Source organism: Equus przewalskii, chromosome 9 (genome assembly GCF_037783145.1).
Source record: "Equus przewalskii isolate Varuska chromosome 9, EquPr2, whole genome shotgun sequence".
Lineage (NCBI taxonomy): Eukaryota > Metazoa > Chordata > Mammalia > Perissodactyla > Equidae > Equus > Equus przewalskii.
This window is the reverse complement of record NC_091839.1, coordinates 78,065,988-78,092,824: the sequence shown is the minus strand read 5'-3', so window position 1 is coordinate 78,092,824 and position 26,837 is coordinate 78,065,988. Positions and strand designations below refer to the sequence as shown.

At 39.0% G+C, this 26,837-nt stretch overlaps 1 protein-coding gene across 2 annotated transcripts in view; it reads left to right on the top strand.

The window, feature by feature from the left end:
* The window catches only part of MOXD1 (monooxygenase DBH like 1), an 84,303-nt gene that overhangs the window by 44,761 nt on the left and 12,705 nt on the right, over positions 1–26,837 (top strand). The window contains exons 5-10 of one of the 2 annotated variants that reach the window (XM_070557175.1): positions 15,274–15,453; positions 15,735–15,837; positions 17,300–17,466; positions 18,509–18,700; positions 20,222–20,281; positions 25,161–25,303. In XM_070557175.1, coding sequence (XP_070413276.1) covers positions 15,274–15,453; positions 15,735–15,837; positions 17,300–17,466; positions 18,509–18,700; positions 20,222–20,281; positions 25,161–25,303 — 845 coding nt within the window. The remainder of the gene's footprint in view (positions 1–15,273; positions 15,454–15,734; positions 15,838–17,299; positions 17,467–18,508; positions 18,701–20,221; positions 20,282–25,160; positions 25,304–26,837) is intronic. The other variant, XM_070557176.1, reaches the window with a different exon arrangement.

Here is a 26,837-nt window from a genome sequence, read left to right as displayed (position 1 = left end):
TGTATCTAATTTAAGGGCTGTACTGAAAACTTCTGCTGTGCCAGTTGTAGACTCCATAGAAGGGGCCAAAATTCAATAAATTATGATTTGAAGACCTGCATTTATTACCAGTTCTAAAGCAACATTATTTTGTATCTTAGAGGAAAACACGTAACAGCAGTTTTTCCTTTCATTACAGGATAAAACAGAATATAGTTTACATTTAAATTTAGTTTAAACTTAAAGAGCAATGAATTCTAGACCTCTGGATAAAAGCCAACATAGTACTCTGCATGAGGCAGTGTTATTAATTCGTATTGCCTACGATTAGATCTAGTCTTTAAACTATGCCTGAAGGAATAAAAAATGCCATTGAGTGATTATTTCCCTACTCCTAGAAGAAAAAAACCCATGGCCCATTTATTAGATTTCTCCAGGAAATACAATTCTCAAATTATGATGAATAATGCTAAAATAATATACTTCATTTAAAACTGCCAAAATCATTATGATAAATTGTATATAAACACAAGTACTAAAAGTTTCAGGATGTGAAAATAAGTTTTAAAACGTTATTTTTAAAATATGCAGAGTTAAATTGGTTATTTTTACATGTAAGTTGTATTGGACTAAATGAAAAACTAAGCTTTTTCCTTTCCCCTAATTTGAGGCTGTGGCGTTTTATCATGAGGATCATCTGTTAGTAATTGAGTTCTGTCCTTTCATGAATGGAATTATTAGGCCTTTAAGCCATAAAAAAACCCACACACACAACAACGAAAAAAGCAGACTGGTGGCTGTAACTTCAAAGGAGACCAGAAAACAAAACAGCAACGCAGAGAGACAGAAACTGTTTGACACAGAACCAAGGAAAGGTCTCGGTGTCTTTCTTGAGACCTTCCCAGCAGGAGCTGTGCCTGCTCGGGGGTGAAGCCACACCTAGTGACATCTGCCCCTGGGCTGTGAAGTCTTGACAGCAGGTTTGGGGAAGAAAACTCTTTTACTCTAAAGGCCTAAAAACTCAGAGGATATCATTGGGTTTTCAAAGGAACAAAGCGTTGTCTGGAAACTTAGCTCAAACCCATCCTGGTCAATTATCACTCTAAATAACAAACTTTAAATTAAAAAAAGTTATGAGAGGAAATAGATAATGTTGCACTGACGTAAGATTAGGGAAATAAACATTTTTGAAGATTTTGCGGGGGACTCTGTGTTATAAAATTAAGTATAATGGCATGGCATAAATAGATATGTAATATTATATGTAATATATATGGAACAGTATATATAATCTATCTGTGATAGATTATGGATGCGAAATGTGAGAACTAACATTTGATGACTGCTTTGTGTATAGCATGCCCTGTGCGGAGGTTTGCAGGGTCTCATGTAATTCTCATGCGCACCTTGTGAGGTAGGAAATAGGGACTCTTGCAGTTCATTAACTGGTCAGGGGCCATTCAGCTAGTAAGAGATGAAACCAGAATTTTAAAAATAATATTTGTTCACTGTAAAAGTTCAAATACAGAAGGCCAAAGAGTGAAAAGCAAAAGCTCTAACTTCCCCCACTCAAGTTCCACTTCCCATAAGCCATCATTCATATTTTCTGAAATTTTCTATACATATTAAATCATGTACCTTTATGTCTATTTTTGTTTATATTTTCATCTCTCTTTATATATATATATATAGTTTTTCTTGTTTTTGTTTTTAGACCCTAATCGGATTACACTATATATTCTGATACTTGCCTTTTACATTTAGCAGTATGTTTTGGAAAATGTTTCCCTTTAGTGTGTATAGATCTATCTTCTTTTGTGACTATGTGGTAGTCCATTGTCTGAATTTAATATAACTTAATAAGCAACACTAAATTATTTCCAGTTTTATGCTATTACGTACTTTCTCTCTGTATTAGTCAGCTTGGGCTGCCATAGACTGGGTGGCTGAAACAGGAGAAATTTATTTCTCACAGTTCTAGAGGCTGAGAAGTCCAAGATCAAAATGCCAGCAAGTACATTTCGTCCTGAGGCCTCTTCTCTTGGCTTATGGATGACTGCCTTCTCTCTGTGTTCTCACTACACGGGGAGAGAGAAAGAGAGAGCGCACGAGTGAGCTCCGGAGGGCAGAGCGCTCTGTCATCTCTTCTGTTAAGAACTCTAATCCTATTGGATCAGGGCTTTACCCTTATGACCTCATTCTAACTTAATTACCTCCATAAAGGCCCATCTCCAAATAGGGTCACTTTTGGGATTAGGGCTTCAACATATGAATTTGAGAGGGATGCAACATTCAGTCCAGAATACTCTCCAGCGTTGCTTAGGAACAAACTTTTAATATGTTGCCAGTCCCATAGATGAGAGAGTATGTTGTTTTCATTTCCATTCACTTAATTATGAACGAATTTTAACACCTTTTTCTCTGTTTGTAACCACTTGTATCTCTTTGCTTGTATCTCTTTGCTCTTTTCGTTCATGTACTTTGCCCATTTCACTATTGGGCTTTTTTGTTTGTTTTTTCAGAGCTTTTCTATAGTAACGGAATTAGCCCTTTAGTGACATAAATGCTGCAAAATTTTTCTTCATCATTTTGGTAATTTAATGTTTACTTATCTTTGCTGAATGTTGCTTCCAAGTTTTTCTCTACTAATCTTTAGTTCACTTCTGCAGGATAGGAGGATGGGTTATATTTAATAAAGTTGAAATGTCCATGCATTTTATTGCACCGTTCTGTCTCCCCTGTCATTCTGTGATGTGGAACTATGTTCCTATAAGATGTTCCCCATTTCTGCAGGTTTTTTCCTCCATAAAACATGTTGGTCCATGTGTTCTCTTCACCCTGCATAGGATTGGCAGAAATCCACATATACTTATACTTTTGAGCTATGTATTGCTGGATTGAAGAGTATGCGTTGACCAATAAAACTGTTGGAAAAGTTCTCTGAACAATTTTTCTGCATTATGAAACAGCAAAATCATATCTACTTTATATGAACTGTATGTACTTTCAATTACATGAATTGCCAGCATTTTAAATGCAGGTTAACCTAAAAAACAATTAATATATCATTTAAAAACAGATCACACTTGTAAAGATGTAAGCAATAGCCTGTCACAGAATACCAGCAAAATCTAGTCTTGATGTTATGTTTTCTTAATTACAACACGCACAAATAATAAAGGCTTTGAAGAAGTCTGCTCTATGTAATGAATTGTCAGCAAGTAATAAAACAATGAGTTGATACTCCAACTAAGGAGAAAAAAATTCACATATGAAATAATTGCAATCAATAACAAATGATATATGTGCTAAGTTTACAGAACTGCATATAGTTTTCAATAGCTTACTGCAAATTATGATGTGCTAGATACATTTTCTCCTTTACTTTTCATAATGGATTAAAAGTTGATTTGTAGTTTCATTTTATAGATGAGAAAACTGAGTTTGAGAAAGGGTAAGTCCTTTGCCTCAGGTCACAGAGCTAGTAAGTGCCATACGCTGGATTCCACACCAAGTCTTTGGCTTCAGGCTACCACATAATCCTGCCTCCTGAAAGAAGTTCAGAGAAACAGGGAAAATGTGAGCCAAAATAATCAGAGAAGGCATCCAGGGAAAACAAAACCTGGGCTTTCAAGAATGAGGAGGATTTTAGTAAGCAAAGTTGAGTAAGGGGGACTTGCTGGATGGAGAAAATAGTGTGAATGAAATCTTGCAAGTAGGAATGAACATGGCGTATGAAGGGAAGGGATCCCTACGGTTGGGATTCCATGCATGTGGAACTGTGTAGGTAACATGCAGCCAACGACAGAGGGCCCTGAATGTCAGAAAAAGAAATGAGGACGTGATCAGCTACAGGATGAGTGATGTGGAGCCACTGAATATTATCGATTAGATTAACAAGGTGAAAAGTGCTGATTTGGGAAGATCATTTGCCTGGAATATGGAGCATTGTCCAGAAGGCAAGCTCCTAAACATCCAAGAAGACCAGGACGTGGCTGTTGGTGTACCCCAGGTCAGATGGATAGGAGGTGTGGACTAGGATGATTTATGACTGAAAAGTAACTTGAAGGACATTTTGAAGATGAGAAATATGGAATAGGATGAGTCATATTGCTCTGACATATTCTAAATACTCAGTGTTCTCGTGAAAGAATTCAGTTTTCAAATACATTATAGAAGAAGAGACTCAGCTATTAGTTATTTTGGGAATTCTTTTCTGTTTTTTTCAAAAGTCTTAATTAACAAAGCTTCTAATTTAATCCAGAGTTGGGTAGTCATCTCCATTTTCATTGTTTATCTGAAGAGGGAAAAGAAACAAATAAAGGGTGACTGAGAAAATAATCGTCATTGACAATTACCATCAGCATCAAACCCATTTTTATCTCAACTAAGTGTTGCTTGGGTTTATTTCAAGCAAATCCCTTAGTCCAAAGATTTATGATGTTTGAAGAGCTGCAGCTTCCTTTTGAGGTTTTCCCTAAATATTGTATTGTCTTTTATCCCTAGGCTGTTTTCCCTTTTGGTAGAAAAATGGCAGCTCAAACTCCTGAAGTAGCACTTTCTCTTTCATATCTTAGGGATGAGAGAAGACAGCTCTCTTGTCAACCACCATGTAAAATTCCCTGTGATTTGACCAATTTAAGTTCATGTCAAGGATGAGATCACATAGATGGGTTTAGGATACTCCAGAGAAGTAGGAATCATCCTCAGCCAAATGGTGTGGCTAGGCAATTCAGGATCCTGCTAGGAAGGTCTTCTTAGGGAATCGATGCTGGAAGGCAACCAAAAATTATCATACCCTGGCCGTGGCTTCTCTACCGTTCTAGAATATGAACTATGTGACTGTCAGATTCATGTCTGATGCATCTTTGGCTTCTCCGTTGGCATCTAATGAAGAGCACATAGTAGCTAATATAGATGGGTTGTATTTTTTTTAGTTGATTAGTTGAAGGCATGTGTGCATGCGTAAATGAATGAATGGAGGAGATCTCTTAGAGAAAAGATCTTTGGAGCAAAATTGTAAGGAAAATTTATATTCAAAACTGTACATAAGCACACATAAGAAGCGTCACTAGGGCTAAGTTTCTTTTGGAGAAAAGAGAGAGGTCATATTTCAGAAAAAGACCTCTGTAGAGAAAATACAGTTCCATCTTATACATATGAATTTGAAAATCAAATCCTAAATAAATTGGCATGGCACACATAAATATATATTTCATATGATTATATATTTTGTAATAAAACATTTGACCATCGCAATATTTTTTGCCTGAATCTTTATAACATACAACTGTTAAAATTAGATGTTGAAATACTGGAATTTGTGAATGGATTATTTGTGTAGATTTGGTTGTTATCTATGTGGGCACAATGTTAAAAATGTATTGAAAAACCCCAAATCCAACTTAGAATAATAATACTCGCATCATTCTTTGAGCACCTACAAGGTATCTGTTGCTTTACATGTGACAGACATTTAATTTTCGGGTAATCTTATAAGTGAACTTCATTATCACTGATTTACTGATAAGGAAACTGAAATAGAGAGAAGTTAAGCAACTAGGAAATAGAGAAAGCGATGGAGCAAGATTCAAACCCAAGAAAATGTGGTCCAAAAAATGCTCTTCTATTATGTTGCTTGTCTCAAGTTGGGTTCCCAGATGCAGTTCCTTGAGACAAGTATTTATGTTCAGATGATTGATGAAGGTGGTGTCAGGAGCAAACACAGCGGGAGAGTATGGCCAGGGAGCATGTGATTGCCTTGGCGTTCTACCTTCAACCTAATCCCATTATCTTACTCCATCAGGCTGCAATAACGCAATACCATAGACTGGGTGCCTTATAAGCAGCAGAAATTTGTTTCTCACAGTTCTAGAGGCTGAGAAGTCCAAGATCAAGGCACTAACAGATTTGGTATCTGGTGAGGCTGGTCTTCTGACTCTAACCTCACATGGTGGAAGGGGTCAGGGATCCCTCTGGGGTCTCTTTTCTAAGAGCATTAATCCCACTCGTGAGGGCTCTGCTTTCAATGACCCCACCTTCTAATATCATCACCTTGGGGGTTAAGATTTCAATATATGAATTTTGGGGGACATAGATATTCAGTCCATAGCACCCATGGAGAACATAAAATAGGTTTAGAGTTTGTCCCATCTGACCCAAGATGGCTGGACATTCATCCTCCCTTGACTTTCCCCTGCCCCAGAGGAATGTATGTTTTCTGATGCTTCTTGTTCTCTGCAAATGAACCGAAGGTCAGACCTCTGAGGAAAGTCACAGGTGCAAGTGATTAGAAATAAGGCAGCCAGAACCTGGGTGATGGGTACACAGAAAAGGTTAAAGGGACTGAAGTGACCGTGCTGGAGCACTGACACTCTCCCATCTCTTCCCTGCAAATAAAGACACGACTGTATCAGTGTGGTGGTTAGGAGCACCAACTTCTGATCCAGGTGCCAAAGGTCAAATCTGGGCTCTGACACTTGGGCGAATTTCTTAACTTATTTGTGTTTTATTTTCTGCAGCTGCAAAATGTGTGATAATTCTGTTACTTAAGCTCATAAGGTTGTTTTGAGGATTAAATGACTATGTATACATATATTCATCTAGTCTATATATAGACTAGGGTGTTAGAGTCCAGTGGAAAGTAAGAGCTCCTGTGATGAGACTTGCTCAAGGTCATGTCACACAGCTGGTTAGTGGCATAGCCAAGAAGCGAACTTGGTCTCTTGACCTCTAGGTCTTTCCACTATTCCTTGATGGCTATATAAGCGTTAATTTAAAATTTCTTAGAGTAGTTGTGTGATCTAGTTTATTGAGTATCTCAGTTAACTGCAAATTAATATATATGTTAATATAGCACCAGAAGCTACCTTAGATTTTGTGAATAATCTATTAAAAAGTCAAAGAACAATATATTCACTAAGTGTGCTGTGTTATAAGCTTTCTTAAAGGTAATTTTCTGTTTTGACTTGTTTGTTTTTATATTCTTGAGCTGTTCAGCAAAAGAGTCTAATTCACATTCAGAAATAAATGACTATAAATCATAATGTTTTACTCTCTCAAGGGTACTCACATATACATCGAGTGAAACAGGCTTAATACTAAATACCTTGTAGAATTTCAGGAATCAGTAAGCGAGGGAGAGAGGCATTTGTGTGTGTTGCAGGGGCTGATTTTTTTTCCTGTATTGCTTTTCAAGGGCATTTATTGAAGTAATTTTGTTAGTAACTTACCCAGATCCAATTAAGAATAATAAATAAAATGAAAGAGTAAAACAAAAGCAAGGTGGTTTTTTGTGGCAAGCTTCCTAAGAGGAAAAGAAAAGGTTATTTCAGATAGCACATACATAAATACACACACATATTGATGGATTGATGATTGTGGTTACTTGTGTCTGATTATTAATGAGGACTCTTGGTTGCAAGTAACAGAAACCAGACTTGAGCTAGCTTAGGAAATAGAAAGGAATGTATTTACTCATGAAATAAGAGGAAAGGTTGACTAAATAAACCACAGAATGGCAGAGATGCAGCTGGATTCAGGAATAACTTGTTATGTAATCAAACCCTGCCGAGGCTGTCTTATCTTGTCTTTGAAACTTTTCTGTGTGTTGACGTTATTGTATCTCACTGTACACTGGCTTCTTCCACAGTCTTCAGCTTCTAGAGAGTGATGGATTCTTTGCCATAGTCTGAGAATCCCAAGACAAGATTGATGGGTTGGGTACAGGTCCCTGAACTGGTCAGTGGTGGCTGGCAGGGCATGGGTTTGCGTGAAGATGGTAGTTCCCGTGAGAATCCAGAGTTGCAGTAGAGGGTGAATTATTTCCCAGAAGTCTGTTCTCCCTCAGTTCTTCCCTTTTATTCCTTCCTTTTCTTCATCTCTATCCCACTTGACCATCACTTCCGGGCTTTAGCTGCCAGGTCCATTCATGATCTGGCTTCTTGACCACCACATCAGTTAAGTCAGGCTTTGCTTTGAACCCTGACCTTTTTGAGAGTGGATTACCTATGGGACAATGATACCACGCTCTTGCTTGATTTGGTTGCCTCTCATAAGTTAGATATATTGTCATGTTAAAAGAACATTTCTCATTAGGGATGAGGATAAAGAGGGAGAGAGGGAGAGAGGGAGAGAGGGAGAGAGAGAGAGGCAGATACCCCTGTCCCACCAGTCACGTGAGCATATCGGCATGATCTTATAATCATCTGTCTACACTGCTGGTTCTGGCTGAAATGTTCTCATAGGGAGCATTGCTTTATTAGCCAGCTGCCCTTTGGATAACCTTTGTCAGAGAGTGTTTAATGGCTCTTATATGGACAGCAACCTGTGCCTCCAGTGGGTATGTAAAGCAGGGTGCCAGGAACAAGAATGGGCAGGAAGAAGGGTGATGGGAATTTACAAACTTTCCAGCTCATTACAGATTCCTCCATCACTTCTCTCCTTTTGTTTTAATTTTTAATTTGTTGAATTTCAGGTTGTTTTTGGAGAGCTATCATCCATTCGTGTTTCAACAAGCAACATCTTAAATGGGTAGACCTGGAAGGATAGGTATAGGAAAATTGCTCAGAAGAACTCTAACAGCCTCCTGGTTTTCTCCCTCCAAGCTCAGTATACTTAGGCCAATCAAGAAGGGTACTTTTTCCCCCTTTTGTAGCCCCCCCAAAATAAAAACTAAAGCAAGATGCGTGTATATTTAGCTATAGATAATGACACATTTAACATCAGTCATGTCAAGGGAAACAATGCATATTTGTGATATATTTATGATGTCACAAATAAATGCAAGGACAATCATGACCTAGGTATAAATGTACAAATCTGTGAATTTTTAGTTTATGATAAAAAAAAACCTTGAGAGTAGGGGCTGTATTCGTTTTCTAGGGCTGCCGTAATAAGTGACCACAAGCTGGATAGCTTGAAATAGCAGAAGTTTCTTCTCTCACAGTTCTGGCAGCCAGAAGTCCACAATCAAAGCATCAACAGGGCCACGCTCCCTCCACAGGCTCTAGGAGAGAATCCCTCCGTGGCTTCTCCACCTTTTGATGGTTTCTGGTGTGCTTTAGCTTGTGGCAGCTTGACTCCACTCTCCAATCTCCATCTTCACATGGTCCTCTTCTCTGTGTGTGTCTGAGTCTGAGTCTCCCTCTCCTTTCTCTTCTATAAAGACACTAGTCATTGGATTAGGACCCACCATAAGCCAGTGTAACCTCATCTTAACTAATTATATCTGCGAAGACCCTATTTCAAAATAAGATCACCTTCTGAGGTTCTAGGTGGACATGAATTTTGGAAGGACGCTATTCAACCCAGTAGAGGGGAATTAAGCAAAAAAAAAAAAATTATTTCTTTCAGCAAGTGTTATTGTTTAGGTAATTGGTATTTGGAGGTTACAAAAGCATGTGGGTTTTCAAGTTTGCCAAAGCCCAGGGGCTTTCTGGAGAAGTCCTTTTGGAATTGAATCTGTTTCACAACAGGAACTGGTGAAAGGAGACCAGCAGGCAGGCACAGTTTTGTCAAGGACGCCATGCCTTCAATGAGAGAAAGATTACACACATTTCCCCTAAGATTTCCTTAGCTGCTGCTCTCATACAGTGCCTTGGTTCTAAGTTCTAAGGAATTCTGAGACACTTAGTTTTTTTTGTCTTATTCTCATCTTATCCCAAGTGAGATTCTTTGGATCATTTCATTACTTTATGTAATTTTTATACACTTTTTTTTTACTGACTATGTAGAATAGGTTGCTGATGTTTAAGCTTTTTCAATCATATTGTGTCCTTTGCATCAAATTCCACCCCCAGCTCTGCCCTCATGCAGTTTTAGAGGAGATGGAAATTCTTTTCTCTCTTGCCAAAATAATTGAGTCATTTACTGAGGCGGACTAGGTGGGATGCATGGATTCTGGAAGGTTTGCAATGGGAGCAAAGTGCTCCGATTCCCTGGAACTTACACCCTGCGGTGAATGGTTACGCCCATCCAAAGCTAAGGACCAGCACTCAGAGCAAAATAAAGAAAGAGTGATGCACGGAGGTAAAAGTGTGAGTCATGAGTTTTGAGGTTTTATGTGAATGGTTGTGGAAGTGTCTTCTGTCTTCAAGTGGAGGACCACCAGGATTGATCCACAGTCGTGAGTGTCTGGGTCCCTTGTGAGGGGCTGCTGAGGAAAGGGTCAACTGGCCTCCTGGGAAAAGTGCTGGCTCGCTCAACTAGAAAGGTGTGAAAGAAGGAAAAGAGCAGAAAAGAGGAACAGAAAGCTTCAGAGGGAGCACAGTCTTAGGTGGTTATAAGCACAGGGTGGGACAGCAGGGTTGGGTTGCTGGATGCAGGGTAGGTCTCTGGAATTGAGACAATCAAGAAAATAGGAGGCAATGAATTTGTGGACTCAGCCTCATTGATGCTGGCTTCATGGAGAGCGTAGTACTCACTTCATTTCCAATAAATAATTACTAAGCAATCTGTGTGTTCAGGGACTGTGCTAGACATATTTGACCCGGATAAAGAAGGTAAGAGAAGATGATGGGGTCATGAGGAACGGTGTAAATATTTGGGCTTTCGATTTGCGGGTTCAGTTTTACGGTCAGGGTTAATCTCCACTTCGGCCTTGGCTATGCGCAGCAGCTCTCTTTCTTCTTTTTCTCTTTTTACTCCTAAGTCCTCTCCAGAGTACCATGAAGTGCCAGTTCCTCGAACTAACTGAAGGAGTTGTTTTATTCTTTAAAGTCCTTCAGGTTGAATGTTCCCCTTTCTTTTTCATCTGTGTGTTGTTTCCCGGCTGTTCCTTTAAAATGCACCGAGGCTAACAGGGGACCCCAGCTGCGAGCATCCTTGCCTGGCCCCTACTGCATCTGAAAGTGGGCATACAGGCCTATCCTCTCTTCTGCATCTGTAAATCCCCCCTATGTACAAGCACACAGTGATCAATGACGCGGCTTCATATGTCATCAGGTGTTTGTGTCATTGCCATCTGCTTCCATATGCACTGCTTTATATCCCTTTTAGTTTATTTCTTTGACCACCAAATAGCCAGCCTAAAATAAAAATTAAATTAAATATTTATTCTAGTCTCAGTAATACCAGTGTATCTATGTTTATACTTGATGTTGCCGTGTTCTTCTTTGAGAATTTCTATAATTTTAATATATTTTTGAATAGAGGCAACTCTTGGCATTCCATTCGGATTGTGATAATAATGTGACATCTGTGAAGTAACCGAAATGGGAAATCCTTTTTAAGTGCTGCCCCTTATAGTATGATTCATTACAGCCTCATTTGTCTCAGAAATATTTTAAATACAGAAACGTGTAACTCCACCCTTGTTTCATATGATGCAGTGATGCAAAAGGAAAGAGTCTTTTCCTCTTGGACAGTTTCTGAGTGCGTAAAAAAGAGCAGTGCTTAATGCTCGCTTTCAGCCAACAAGCAGGCCATGTCATGGAGCACGTGTGTGCCTCGCTCTCCGCCCTCACACGGTGCTCCAGTCTCCTCCTCAGCCTTGCTCGGGCTCAGGAGAATATCACAACAGGGTACCACACATGGGTGCTGTGACTCCTTCAGATGTTTGTGCAACTGATGGAGGAAGCAGAAGAGGATGCGTAGCCATCATTTCAGGACTGGTAGTGCTGCACGGGCATCACTGAGCTCTGTCAGCATGGCAGGGAGCTGTGGGAGATGCTATCCCATGTTGGGCACCGTGAGCCAACAGCACTGACTCACTTTGATCAGATACTCCCATTCCCTGGAACTTGTACCCTGCAATAAATGGGTTATCCCCATCCATAGAACTATCTTTGGTGTCTCACTTAATTATCCCCCAGGGTCATCTTAAAATTTCCTCTCCAGCGCCAGCCTGGTGGTGCAGTGGTTAAGTTCGCAGGCTCTGCTTTGGCGGCCCGGGGTTCCCCGGTTTGGATCCTGGGCACAGACCTGCACATTGCTCATCACGCCATACTGTGGTAGGCATCCCACATATAAAGTGGAGGAAGATGGACACGCATGTTAGCTCAGGGCCAGTTTTCCTAAGCAGAAAGAGGAGGATTGGTGACGATGTTAGCTCAGGGCTAATCTTCCTCAAAAAAAAAAAAAGGAAAGTTTCCTCTCCAGAAATTCTCCTATTCTTCAGGAGTTTCATAACCCATATTTTTTCTTCCATACGAGCAACTCCTTAATTCTCTAGTTATCCTTACATATAATTCTTTCTTTGTCCCTCTCCTGTCTCATATCTTTTCTGTTTTGCCAGGAGCTTTTCTTCCTCCAAGCCTTCTTGTACTTTCCTTTGATCAGTACCTAGGTTTGCATGTGGAAAGTTTCCTTGCTGTTTTATGAGTGTATTTTTTCTAAGGAAATCCTCACTTTTTAGGCTGTGCCCTCAATTTGTAATCTGGGGGTTGGAGTACAATGTAATTCTCCTTGAAGCCCTCACCAGGTTTCAAGGAGTGACTTTGTTATTTGCCCTCCTTAGGAGAGAGCACATTTAAAGACCATGGGGACGATGGGTCTGTGTCCTCTTGCTAGAGGCCACAGGGCACTTGGGCTGGGTGGCAAAGGGGACGGGAGACCTCCAGCGTAAGGCTCCCAGGCTGGCACTGCTCCTCGGATGGCGGTGTCTTGTGATGATTCTTGGTAGTGGCTCCAAGGCACCTCCTGGCCTGGGCTCCATGGTGTCCTCATCCTCACTGCTGACGGCTCTTGGCAGCTTGCCCACGTGAAGCCTCTCATCCTCCCGCTCACTGGCAGCGATGTCCGGGGTCTTTGGTGCTTCTCCAGCGTATCTTCCTGCAATAATGTGCTGCCGATAGAAGAGGACTGACCTTGGGGATCGCACCAGCCTAGTTTCAAATCCCCATCTCCCCGTTCCTAGCTGTGGTACTTTGGGCTTGGTGCCTAATCTTCTGAGTCTCAGTTTCTCATCTGTAATATGGAGACAGTAACATTTACCTTATAAATTTGTTGTAAATATTAAGCGAAGTATGCCAAATGACTAATACAGTGGCTGGCAGAGAATAAGTGCTAAATAAAAGACAGATGTTACTATCGTTGTTCCCAGAATGCATTGGTATCTTGGCAGCTTGGTGTTGGTTTCAGCACTTTCTCTCTCTCTCTCTCTCTCTGTAAAAGCACTTGTTCTTACAAGGTTCTTTGAAGAAATTTATTTGAAGCTCCTTAAAGGCAGGCATCGCCCAGCCTCACGCACTCCACACCCACCCTTTTTCGTTCCCTCTGGCTTGGCCTCAGTGAAGACTAGTAGTTTCTGCAGCTGCCTTGTAAGAGCCAGCTCTTGTTTGCCCTAATGGCTCCTCCCCGGGACCCCCCTTGCAGAGCTTAGTATGACCTACAAGTTCTGCCTGAACTTAGGCGGTGCTTAGCAAGTCTCACATGCACCTGACCATCTGGCTGTGGACATATATGATCTCAGTGCCCTGTCCCCGTTGGAGTACCGAGGTGCCCAAGTAAGTCAAGTCTCACAAGAAAGCTCAAACTAGATGTGAAAACTAAAATCGAATAGAAATCCTGGGTTACCCTTCTGTGTGATCGTTGTATATTATGCAACCATGCTTGAACAATCACTGCCATTTTCAAGCAAAATAGAAAATAGTTTCTGCCTTCAGGGTGCAAGATCTGTTGGAGATGAGACAAGTGCAGATGAAGCCATGCGCAGTATCATTTCTGTGACTGTGATGTTAAGAATGTGTGTGTGACTTGGGTGGGGCGTGACTCACTGGGCAACACAAAAGAAAGCTGGATTGGAAAACTCAAACCCCCAGCTGTCCCTTCAGATCTCTGCCTGCTACATAGCATTTCCCTCCTTGGCTGCTTAGATTTTCCTATTAAAAAAGGAAAACTATATAGAAAGTCAGAATGGAAAGCCTTAGGACAAAAGAGCTGAAAACATTTCATCTTTACATGTGCGTCTAAAGCAGAGAGCAAGCCGGGGTTCAGAATGCACTGCCTGCATTTGAGGAGTTAGGGCTGAAAGGAGAAGCGTGGATGACCTCTAAGGCAGCTCAACTCCTGGAAATTCAGGGATGCACCAGGGCTTCGGTGACAGACGAACGGAGGGTTCAGAGAACCCTGTAACTGATGGCAACACCTAGAGTCCAGCTCGGCTAAGGGGGCTCGTGCATTTCCTCCGGCTGTGAGGCTCCATGGGATGTTAGGATGTCTTAGCTCATTCTGAGTTCCTGGCCTGAAGGGGGTAGGGTAGAAGGGACGCTGGAAGGGGCTGCTCACATGGATGGTGCTTTCAATATTGGGACCGGCTTGTTTTCACTGATTTCTAGGTTCTCTCTCCTGTTTGAGCAGTGTCACAGGAGCACATCACTGCAAAGCCTTTTTCTCTCCCAAATTCTAATAGTGAAAGTCTTATTAGAATTTCATTTTAATTACTAAAATAAAAATATCCATTATTGAGCCCTACTTTGTACCCAGCACTATGTTCAGCACCAGATAGACAGATGGATAGATAGATAGATAGACAGTAGAAAAGTAGACAGATAGGTGATAGATCGATGGATGATAGATTGATAGATAAAATAGATAGATAGATAGATAGATGAATGAGACATTGTCTGTCACCTCCAGTAGGGATGGGTAAAGAACATTGTGAAGTGGAAAAGAGAGAGAATGAGAGAGTTTATACCTATAGCCTTGATTATTTTTTTCTATGTGAAAAAAGAACAAAGAGAGAGGAGGGGCAGGGCAAAGTCAAGGCTGGAAGAGAGCAAGCAAGGTTTGAAACAGTGGCTATGCCGAATGGTAAGGGAAACAAAAGTGAGTTAAAAAAACAAACAATGGGGCCCAGCCTGGTGGTGGAGTGGTGAAGTTCTGCTTTGGTGGCCCAGGGTTCGCTGGTTTGCATCCCAGGTCGGGACATGGCACCACTTGGCAAGCCATGCTGTTGCAGCTGTCCCACATATAAAGCAGAGGAAGATGGGCACAGATGTTAGCTCAGGGCCAGTCTTCCTCAGCAAGAAGAGGAGGATTGGCGGCAGATGTTAGCTCAGGGCTAATCTTCCTCAAAGAAACAAAAACAAAACCAAAACCAAACAATGGATTAGTAAAGTCCTGTGGTTCTTGGAGTAAATGGTTATCTCATCTTCGTTGCTGCCATTGTTGTCATCATCATCATCATTATCATCATCTCCAGAACAAATTATACTTGAACCCCATAACCTTTGCATAGTTAAGAAAATATTTCTTTGAAACACTGATAATCTTTTGTGCCAGTTTCATGCTTATCGTAGGGTATTGTAGGGTGGTTTATTTATCACGTCCTCCCTCTCATTTGTGCCTGTTTAGGTTGAGCCGGTGATTCAGAGAGGCCACGAGAGTCTGGTCCATCACATCCTGCTCTATCAGTGCGGCAGCAGCTTTAACGACAGCGTCCTGGACTACGGCCATGAGTGCTACCACCCGAACATGCCCGATGCGTTCCTCACCTGCGAGACTGTCATGTTTGCCTGGGCCATTGGCGGAGAGGTGGGGCTAACGACGACAGAGATGTAACACTGCTAACTGATTGTGTTTTTGCCCTATGAGTCTAACACTGATAAGTAAAGCTTTATACACTATTTTTGATTTGAGGGTGGCTTATTTTTCTTTCCATAGGAAGTAATTCTTTCCTTAAGCCATTTTATTTTATCAACTATAGATTAATGAATTCCAGAATGTTGAAGTATCTTTCAGAAGCGTTGGTTTTTGAGTAGAGTAGAGCTTCCAGGGCCTTTCACGGACAGTCTCATGGAGTTCTCCTTCTTTAGGGTTTTTCCTTTCCACCTCATGTTGGATTATCCCTCGGCACTCCGTTAGATCCTCATTATGTGCTCCTGGAAGTCCATTATGACAATCCGACATATAAGGAAGGTGAGTTTGTTCTTCATACATTCTACCAATGATTTTTAAAAAGTCTCGCAACTCTTATCTTGACATAGTTGAAAGAAAATAGCATCCAATGTTAGAAAGAATTAACTTATTCATTTGTCATCCAAATTAGGATACTTTTTAGAGTGAAAGAGGGTACTGTTAATAATTCCACTGGAACAACAGTAATTAAGCCACACTGAACCAGGCAAATGGACACATGTGGTCACTAATCTTAACAAGCCATTTGCATATTCCTTATCAGGAGATAGAATAATTGACTGCTTCCCTTTGTGATGTAAATTATCCCCAATACACGGTGCTTACGAAACATTTTCTTTCTAATTGCACAATTAAAATCTACCGTTCGTCACACTAGAAAATATTAAGTACTTTGTTATGTGATGGGCAAACCATAAATATACCCAAGAAATATTTGTGCGGTGATATTGTGTAATATGATATTAAAATGAAGAGGGGTAAGTCTTTATGTTTGATTTTTGAATTTACTTATGTAATTTTCCAAAACCAAAAAATTGAAAGATTCACTATGAAATTGTCAACCGAAGCAACTCAAAGTTATTATTTTACATTGATTTGTGCAATTATTCAGCAAATACTGAGCACCAACTATGTGCTGGGTCTGTGCTTAACGATATAATGTGAGCGAAAAACAGACATTGTCCCCACCCCTGTGGAAATTATAGTGTAGTGGGAAAGAGAAACAATAAAATAATCACACTAGTTAATAAAATTATATTTTTGCTAATTGGTCCAAAGGGTCAATTTGGTAGTCACAGGGAGGTAAGTCCCCACTGCAGAAGGGAGTCAATTAATTTCAAAGTCATTGGAACAGATTTATGAAGTGTTTTGGACTCATGCTCTCCATCCTTATGTTAACTATGTCACAGCAAGGAATGTGTCTTATTCATCTTTCATCCCTGCAATGCCTAATGTAGTGCTGTGCACATAATAGATTCTTAATAATTGTTTGTTGATTGAATGTTTGCTCAATGATTAAGAGATGGTGACAGACTATAAGGAAAGTTAATCATTAGCAGTTTCCTCCATCAGTAGATGGTTTCTAGCCTAAGGGATTTTCACCTCTATGTAAATGTTATTGAACTTCACCTCAAAGCAATATAAAATAAAACTTTTGTTGAGTCATTCTACATTCTAATAAATGACTTTAGAATTCTCATCCTGTCTTCATGTTAGATAATTGTGGAATATATCAGCTGCACAGCACAAACATTTCTTCTGTGGTTTGCTGTGTGAGTCCAAAATAGTTGCAGACAATATGGCGACTTGTCTTTTAATTCCTGTTTATGAAGCTGCGTGTTGTCTTCCATTAATCTTTCCCTTGTGAGATTTTAAGGAAAATCAATGAGCCCATTTTCACTAAATATGGAGAACTTTTTTTAAGAAACTCAAACTCACTTTTAATTCTATGCTCTTGTTCCAGGCTTAATAGATAATTCTGGACTGAGGATATTTCATACGACAGAAATAAGGAAATACGATGCGGGGGCGATTGAGGCTGGCCTGTGGGTTAGCCTCTTCCACACCATCCCTCCCGGGATGCCCGAGTTCCGCTCCGAGGGCCACTGCACGCTGGAGTGCCTGCAGGAGGTGCGCTGAGCGTCTGTCTACAGATGCAGCAATGCTCTTAGAAAACTGCGTTAGGAAAATTCCATGCTTGTTTATTATTAGTCTTTTTCTTGTTGTCCGCTGTAAAACTATTATTTATAATTTTAGCAAGACCTTTGATTGCTTTTTAAAGTCTGAAGGCTACAGGAGTAGAATTTTGAAGACGAGATAACTTCCAGGGTGACTCTTTCCCACTGCTCCCTCCTTTGTTTCATATTGGACACTTGGTTTTATCTTTTACGATTTCTACCTTTGTTTATGTAATCTCTTTTTCCTTTCTCTGCTTTACCTTTTGTATTTTTTTCCGTTATTCATTTTCAATTTTTTCTCTTTTTCTCTGCCTTACAGTTTCTTTCCCTTCTTTAACCAAAAAGGACGAAAATCTAGTATAAAAATACATATTGGATAAGAGAAAACCATATATAAGTATAATGGCTGCTTCCCTGTAGTTTTTCTTCACTGAAACTATTTCAACATGAATCGTATTCTTTATGAATTATAAAATATTGTTAGTATGGCAGACAGGTGAAGTGGGAAGATTGCTCTCTTCTGAGTTATTTAGACATGATTCAAATTGCCATGCCATCATTTACTAGCTGTAAGACCATGGGCAACTCACTTAATTCCACTCTCCCACTGCGGTTTTCTTATCTGGAAAAGTGGAAATAATTTCTCCTTATAAGCTCTTCAGCCTGCGGGTTACTAACATCCTGGAATCTTTTTGTCAGGAGCTTTACCTCCTTACTCCTAAAAGAAAGAAATAGATAACATTTAGAAGTGGTCCGGTAGGTCCTTAATAAGCATTATTTCCCTTTCTTTTCTCCCTGCAAATGTTGCTTCACGAGGATAACACTGCTAGGAATAAGTCATGAAAAATCCAAATTCAAAATGTTTGGCATCTCAGGCCTTCACTTAAATTGCTTTAGATGTCTTCTCAGTTGTTTCTCCAAGTCTGAAGGCGAACTGTCTGAACACACGTGCATTTGGGGTAATCGGGTCTTCCTCTGTGTCCCCAACCTCCAAGGCTCTGGAAGCTGAAAAGCCAAGTGGGATCCACGTGTTTGCTGTTCTTCTCCACGCTCACCTGGCTGGCAGAGGCATCAGGCTGCGTCATTTTCGCAAAGGGGAAGAAATGAGATTACTTGCTTACGATGACGATTTCGACTTCAATTTCCAGGAGTTCCAGTATCTAAAGGAAGAACAAACAATCTTACCCGTATGAATGTTTTGTTCTTTTTCAATGAATCTTATAAAAGTCATGAGACATCTATTTGCCAAAATTAGTAAGGTTTCTACTAGCAAAATGAATTGCTCATCGTATCCATAGTCTGAAACCACCCACCATGGGCATTGCACAACACAGATGGAATGTGTTTGATCTGTTTTCCAAGATTGAAGCTCATTTTTCTTCTGATTCCCGGGGGCAATTCAAGTTGTTGACTTAAAAAGAAAATAAAAACTTGGGTTCTGAGCACTAAACATTATTCCTTTTTTTAACTGATTCCCCAGTTAACATTCCTTTGGGTTGCAATTCTGGTAATGAAAAAAATCAGAGATTTCCTTATACAATAGGATAGTTTTTGGTAGCTTCATCTCAGTAAAAATGAACATAAAGATAATTCTTTCATTTGACAAAGGTATTCAGGCATAGCTAATTATACCATGTTGCGTAATCCAGCTTGCAACAATACTTGGATTATGGTGGAAGGACACAGAAGAGAATTTTATGCCTTATAATAATGAAGGATTTAAGAAAAAATTTTGTGATGCTTCATTTCGTCAATCTTTTTATTCCATAAGCATCAAGCTCGATAGTTATACAATTTCCTACCTTTAATTTCTTCTTAAAAAACAGATTCTTGTACTATTTAGGAAATGAGAGTAATGGCAATGGTAATCTTTTGTACACGAGAAATTCCTCGATACCCCCTGAGAGTAGAAAGATGAAGATTGAGAAGCAATGACCTTGTCAAGATTCCTAAGGACTGCACTCTATTGTGTTGTCTTATCTTGAGGCTTTCCAACCAGTTTTATTGTGTTGTCTCAGAGCTCCCACCTGGTGTGCCCTGAGCAGGTATAACTGTGTTGAGATACTGACCCCTGGGCCCTCTGAGCATATCTGGGGGCTGGCACCCAGAGCTAGCTGCCTCTGGTCCATGAATAGCCCATCCATTTACCTGAGTGGGAGCTATAAAAAAATATTTCCTATGTGTGCCGAATTGTTCAAAAAGTTGGAAAACACTGGAACAATGAAGTACCATTACTTTGCCTCACAATTCTATTATAAGAAATAGACATGACTAAAGACCTTTAAGGAAAATAATGTAAATGAAGAGGTGATCCATTAACTAACATCTCTGGCTAACATTTATGAAGTGTTTAATCTGTACTAAGAGCTAAGTGTGTGTTATGTCATTTAATTTTCTCACATCAGCTGTGCAAAATAAGTGCTATTTTTATCCTTATTTTTTAGATGAACAAATTGTACCCGGATGATTCATTTCCTTACCCAAGGTCATGCAGCTAGAACATGGTGGAGTCTGGCCAGAAAGCCTTCGTTGTTTGTTTGTGTATTATACTAGCAATCCTAGAATTAAATAGATCAAAGGTCTTCTCCTGAATCCAATGACTTAATGCATCCATTCATGTAGCAAATTAACCTGTTGGCCAACAAATGTGTTTGCTAAATAAAATAGCATAAAATGCTAGTCTGAAAGCTTTTACTTTTATGTTTTAGGGAGATAATCTAATTACTGAGTGTCGCTACAACACAAAAGATAGAGGCCGGATGACTTGGGTAAGAAAATTTTTTCATTTTTAAAATTCATTTGTGGAGAGGGAGGAATAAACTTTGTAGAAGAAAAAAAGTAAAAGCCATTCCCATTTGGAAGCAAAATTCCTGAATGTCTTGAACATGAAACATTATAAAACTGAAATCAGAGCTGTTTTAGAATTTTATCAGATTAAGTAATGATACTATGGTAATAGTTGCAGTGTAATTTATTGACTCCTTCATGAAAAGCTTTCCTTAGACTTTTAGTTTTTTCTCACCAAATATTATTAATAAGAGACCTGTGGTCACTAATGGCCATCTACATGAGTCTGGACTCAGATGAATTAAGACTTCAAAAGGAAGAATGAACTGCATGATCATAGGGCTTCTGAACCAAAAAGAAATCTGATCCCAACAGATTTTCTGGGGAGTTCTGCCAGACGTTCAAGAAATAGACTCATCTCTTTCAGGGAATACAAAGAGAGGGAACATCTCCCATCAACTCACTTGATGAAGTTAACATAATCTTAATACTAAAACTTGATTATAGCACTGTGAGAGAGGTCAACAACATGCACCTGATGGAAATATCTTTGACTATGTATTGACAAACCAAATCTTGCATAATAGAAACATGTAATGTTAGGACCAATTTGGGTTTAACCAAGAAATGTAAAATTGGTTTAAATTAGATTCTCCCCAAAGCCCCAGCACATAGCTGTATACCCTAGTTGTAAGTCATTCTAGTTCTTCTATGTGGGATGCTGCCACAGCATGGCTTGATGAGTGGTGTGTAGGTCCACGCCCAGGATCCAAACCAGTGAACCCTGGGCCACAGAAGCAGTGTGCATGAACTTAACCAATCAGCCACAGGGCCAGCCCCAGAAAATATGTTAACCACATTCTTCAACCAAGAGATTGAGGGAAAAAGATATATGATCACCTCAATGGAAGCACATGAAGTATTTATAAAATTTGTCAATCATGGGCAGAAAGAACATTTAGCAAACCAGGAAGAGGAGAGAATTGCCTTAACCAGCTAAAGATCAGCTATGAAAAATCGATAGCAGTAATCAAGCTAAGTGAAATATTAGAGGTATTTCTTTTAAAATCAAGAAGAATACTAGGGTATTTATTATCATTGTTTCTACTCAACGTTGTACTAGAAAAGAAAAAAAATGAGATATAGGGACCAGAAAGGAAGAAACAAAGAAGTAAAACACATTATTCACACATATTGCAATTTACTACATCAAAAGCTTCCTAAAAACTGATAATATCTAAAATTAATTGTATTTTAGTATACAAGAAACTATCCCAAGAAAATGCAATTTTTAACTATAAGTTCTATAGAAATAAAATCTAACATTAGAGATGTTTAATCTCTACAGAAAAATTATTAATCTTTATCGCAAGACATTAAAGAAATTAAGAGAGACTGTGTTCATGGATAGAAAGGCTCAGTAAGATAGAGATGATCCTTCAATTTAAATTGGTCTATAAATATGATGTAATTCCAGTAAAAATAAATCAGAGAGATTTTAAGATTTGGGGTTTTAATATCCTAAGAAATCTTGCCTGCCCATAGCCACAAAGATTTTCTCCTATTTTTTAATTTTTCTAAAAATTTTACAGTTTTAGCTTTTATATGGAGCAAGTTGATTCTAAAATCTACATAGAAGAGCAAAGAGCTAATAATAGGCAAAAGACTACAAAAAAAGAACAAGATGGGAAACAAGCTACTGGATCTGAAGGCTTATTTTAGAGCTATGATGATGAATATGGTGTTTTGCGTCCAGACTTAAAACAGGAGAACAGAATAGGGAGCCTGGAAACAGCTGCAAATCCTCCATTGGGAAACTTGGCTTAGGATAGACATGGCATTCAGATAAATGGGAAAGTATGGACTTTTCATTAAAGAATTACTGGCACAATTGGCTATCCAGATAACAAAAATAAAATGGTGTCTTTATCTCACAATATATACAGAAAATAAACTCCAGGTAGATTACATATTTAAATGTGAAGAACAAAATTTTAGAACCATTAGGAAAAAAATACATGACTATATCTTTATGACTTGGGGTAGGTAAGAACTTAAACAATACATAAAAAGCACAAACTATAAATTAAAAGAATGATGAATTTGACTACATTAAAGTTTTTGGTTACCAAAAAACACTATTAAATAAGTGAAAAGACAAATTTTAAACTAAAAAAAATACTTGCAATGCAGAGATTAACAAAGCCTTAGTATCCTGCATATAAAAGAAATTCCATAAATCAGTAATATAAGACAAACATACAGTAGAAAAAGAGCAAAAGACAAAAACATTTCATCACAGAAATAGAAGCCCAAATAGATAATTAACAGATGAAAGGATGCTCTGTTTCCTTTGAAACCAGAGTCATGCACATGAAAACCAGAAGGAGATATTTTACACCCACCAGTTTGGCAATATTTAAAATTGCAATTCCAATGTGCTAACACTGGTACCCTCATACACTGCTGAATGTAAATTTATAAAACCACTTCAGGGAAAAACATGGCATTGTCTAGAAAAGTTGGAGATTCATATATGCTCTACCCAGTTCCATTCATTTAACCTTGAGGTTACTTTTGCAAAGTGTTCCAGGAGAGAAATATATAAAATATTCATAGTAACGTGTAGCAACACAGGAACAAAAACTGGCAACAGTTCAACTATTTCTCAAAAGGAGAACAAATAATGCATTATAATATGTCCATATGATATATAAATAGTATACAGTTATGAAAATTAATGAACTAAAACCACATATATTAACATGAATGTATCTGAAGAACATCATGTTGATTGAAAAGAACGAGTTTGCATCAGACTATATGTAGTATGCTATCATGTATCTAAAGTTCAAGAACATACAAAATATATATAAACGATATATTGTCTACACATACATACATCAATAAACTGAATGTAAATTGTGATGAAAAGCAATAAAATGATAAACAAAATATTAAGACATCTTTGCTTAGGATGGGAAAGAGGAGAATTGAAGAGGATCACACAGAGGGTAGTCAGTATACTGGTGTTGGCTTTATTTTTCTCATGCCTTTCATATAATTTTGTTTGGATGAAATATTTTACTCTAGACATAATAAATTATTATTTTAGTGTATATTTTGGTGCTCTTCCTGGATGCTCTCCATCTTCGGGGCCAACACAGCTAAACTCCAGCCACTGAAAATATCAGATGATAAGAATTCACAACTGTGTCCCTCACTGGGCCTAGCCCTTGGTATCAAGGAACACCTCACTTAAAGTTGCACGCTCTCCAGTGGGGCAGCCAGCAGCCCGTGACTGGTTGATGTAAGGATAGAAAGGCCCAGCTCCGTTGTTACAATTTGGTGCAACTCTGAAGAGCCATCCAACTCAAAGGATAAATTAAATGTGATATTTACTGAGGTGTCAGCTGCAACGTCATTTGTAGATCAACTTTTCCCTTTGCCCAATCCTGCCTTGCTCATCAAGTGCAAAATATTATGTTTTGCAATTTGTACAGTCATTGCATATTAGTCACTACATTAATTTATAACTGTGAACAATACTGGTAAGCTTTTCACCCTAATTTTTGAAGGATAGATGATTTGTTGGACACAGAATTCTTAGTTAATTTCTTTTTCCCTGCAGCCCTTGAGTATGTAATTCCAGTATCTTTCATTTACTTCCATCATTTATGATGAGATGTCAGCTGTCAACTGTATTCTTGTTCCCCCATATGTGATGTGTCATTTTTCTCTTGCTACTTTCAAGATTTTCTCTTTGTCTTTGGCGTTTAGCCATATGACTATGATGTGTCTAGGTGTGGCTTTCTTCATATTTATCTTTGGTGTTCATTAAGCTTCTGGAGTCTGTATGTTAATGTTTTTCACTAAATTTGGGAAAATTTCAGCCATTATTTTTTCAAATTTTTTTCTATTCTTTTCTCTCTTCCCTCTCATTCTGGAACTCCAATTACATGTATATTGGAACATTAAATATTGTCCCACAGATCTCTGAGTTGTTTTCACTTTCTTTAGTCTTTTTTTCTCCCCCGTCTCTGTTCTTTGGATCGGAAAATTTCTACTGATCTATCTTCAAATTCACTGATTCTTTCCTTTGCTGTCTCAAATCTGCTGTTGAGCTCATCCTGTGAATTTTTAATCCAGTTATGGTAGCTTTCAACTCTACAATTTCTATTTGTTTCTTTCTTATGTTGTCTTTTCTCTGATGTCATTCTCTGTTTGTTCACTCATTTTAGCGTATTTGCTTTTAATTACTTGACCATCTTTCTTTAACTTTTTAAACATATTTATATTTGCTTTTAAGTCTTTGCTAAATCCAGCATCTGTATCCTCTCACAATTAGTTTCTACTGACTAACTTTTTTTCTCTGAGTACAGATGACAGTTTCCTGTTTCTTTTCATGTTTAATAACTTTTGGTTGAAAATTGGACATTATAGATAATATGTTGTAGCAACTCTATATTCTGTTCTTCTGAGGATCTTTGATCTTTTTAGATTTTAGTAGATAATTTACTACTGAGATTCAAAATGTGAAATCTGTCTCTTCTGTGGTGTGTAGCTGCTGATGTTTGTAGACATGACAACAAGATTATAGAAAATTCAGTGCAATCAGGCAAAGATTCCGCCAGACTGACTGACTGGTATCTATCATGTTAACCAAACCTCCCTATAATCCTCTGAAATGTTCACTGTGGTGGAAAGTTTGCATCACATAAACAGACCTTAAAGGATATTATTAGGTTATTTAAGAGAGGCAACTTTTAAAGAGATAGAAATAATTCTTTTAATTTTTAAATATGTCGATACCTTTTTAAAGACCAAATTATGCTTTACTAAAAAAATGTCTATTTTCAGGGAGGATTAAGCACCAGGAATGAAATGTGTCTCTCGTATCTTCTTTATTACCCAAGAATTAATCTTACTCGATGTGCAAGTATTCCAGACATTATGGAGCAGCTTCAGTTCATCGGTGTTAAGGAGATCTACAGGCCGGTCACGTAAGTAGGAAATGGATTTCTTGGTGGGGGTAATGGACTTCAGGGAAGGATGGCTTTATTTTCATACTGGATTCATCACCATGTTATGGAATTCCTGTATGTGCTATTCTATTTGATTCTTTTCAACTGGGAGACCAGATTAGCTTCTTGGTTGCTATCTTCAGGGTCCCCAAGACTACCCCCAGGTTCAGTGATTTTCTAGGAGGACCTAAAGGATTCAGCGTATAGTTGTACTCATGACTACTATTTATTACAGTGAAAGAATATAAAGAAACAACAGAAGGAGTAGGCACGTGGGACAAAGTCCAGAGGAAACCAGGGGTGAGTGTCCAGGAGACCCTCTCCCAGTGGACTTGCTCACAATGTGCTCAATTCCACAAGCATCAGATTATGATAACATGTATGAAATGTTGTCAACTGGAGAAGCTCATGAGAGACTCAGTGTCCAGAGTTTTTATTGGGGGCTGGTCACATAGGTGCCCTCTGCTTAGCAAGTACCAAAATTCCAGACTCCAGAAGGAAAGCAGGTGTTCAACATAAACAGCATCATTTGTACAAACAGTGTAGGCAGCATGAGTCACCTGTATCATTTAGAGGAAGTTTTATATCAGGAAATTGTTGGCTGTTTTAAGTTTGCCGATGTCAGCCAAAGGTTGGCCATCCAAGCAGGCATTTCTTTCTTTCTTTCTTTCTTTTTTTTTTTTTTGCTGAGCAAGATTCACCCTGAGCTAACATCTGCTGCCAGTCTTGCACTTTTTGTATGTGAACCACTGTCTCAGCATGGCCACTGATAGACAGGTGGTGTAGGTCTGCACCTTGGAACCAAATCCAGGTTGCTTAAGTGGAGCACCCCAAACTTAACCACTAGGCCACTGGGGCTGGTCCGCAAGCAAGCATTTCTAAGGTTGGCAGTCTCAGGCCTGCTATGTTAACTCTTTCTGCATAAGTGCATATCACAGAAACTACTTAAGGTAAAATAATAAACAAAATACATATTATTTTGCCCTCTTGAGGTTATGTTCTAGAGTGAGGGAGCGGTAATAAACAAATAAACAATATAAATATAAAATTTCAGGTATTAGTGGATGTTATGAAAATAATTGAGACAGTGGAGGAAGTGTGTAGCTGTTGTCAGTAGGGTGGTGGAAGCCTTTGGGGGGGGTCTCAATCTGTCCAGGCTACTATAATGTAAATGCCATAGACGGTGTTGCTCATACACGATGGAAATTTATTTCTCCCAGTTCCGGAGGCTGGGAAGTCTTAAGATCGAGGCGCTGGCAGATTCTGTGTCTAGTGAGGACCCTCGTAGACAGCTGTCTTCTCAAAGTAACCTCATGGCAGAAGGGGCAAGGGAGCTTTCTCAAGCTGCATTTATAAGAGCACTAATCTCATTCGTGAGGACTCTGCCCTCATGACCTAATCACCTCCCAAAGGTCCTACCTCCTAATAACATCGCCTTAGGGGTTAGGATTTTAACATATGAATTTTGGGGGGACACAAACATTCAATCCACGGCAGGAGGTGATGTTTGAGC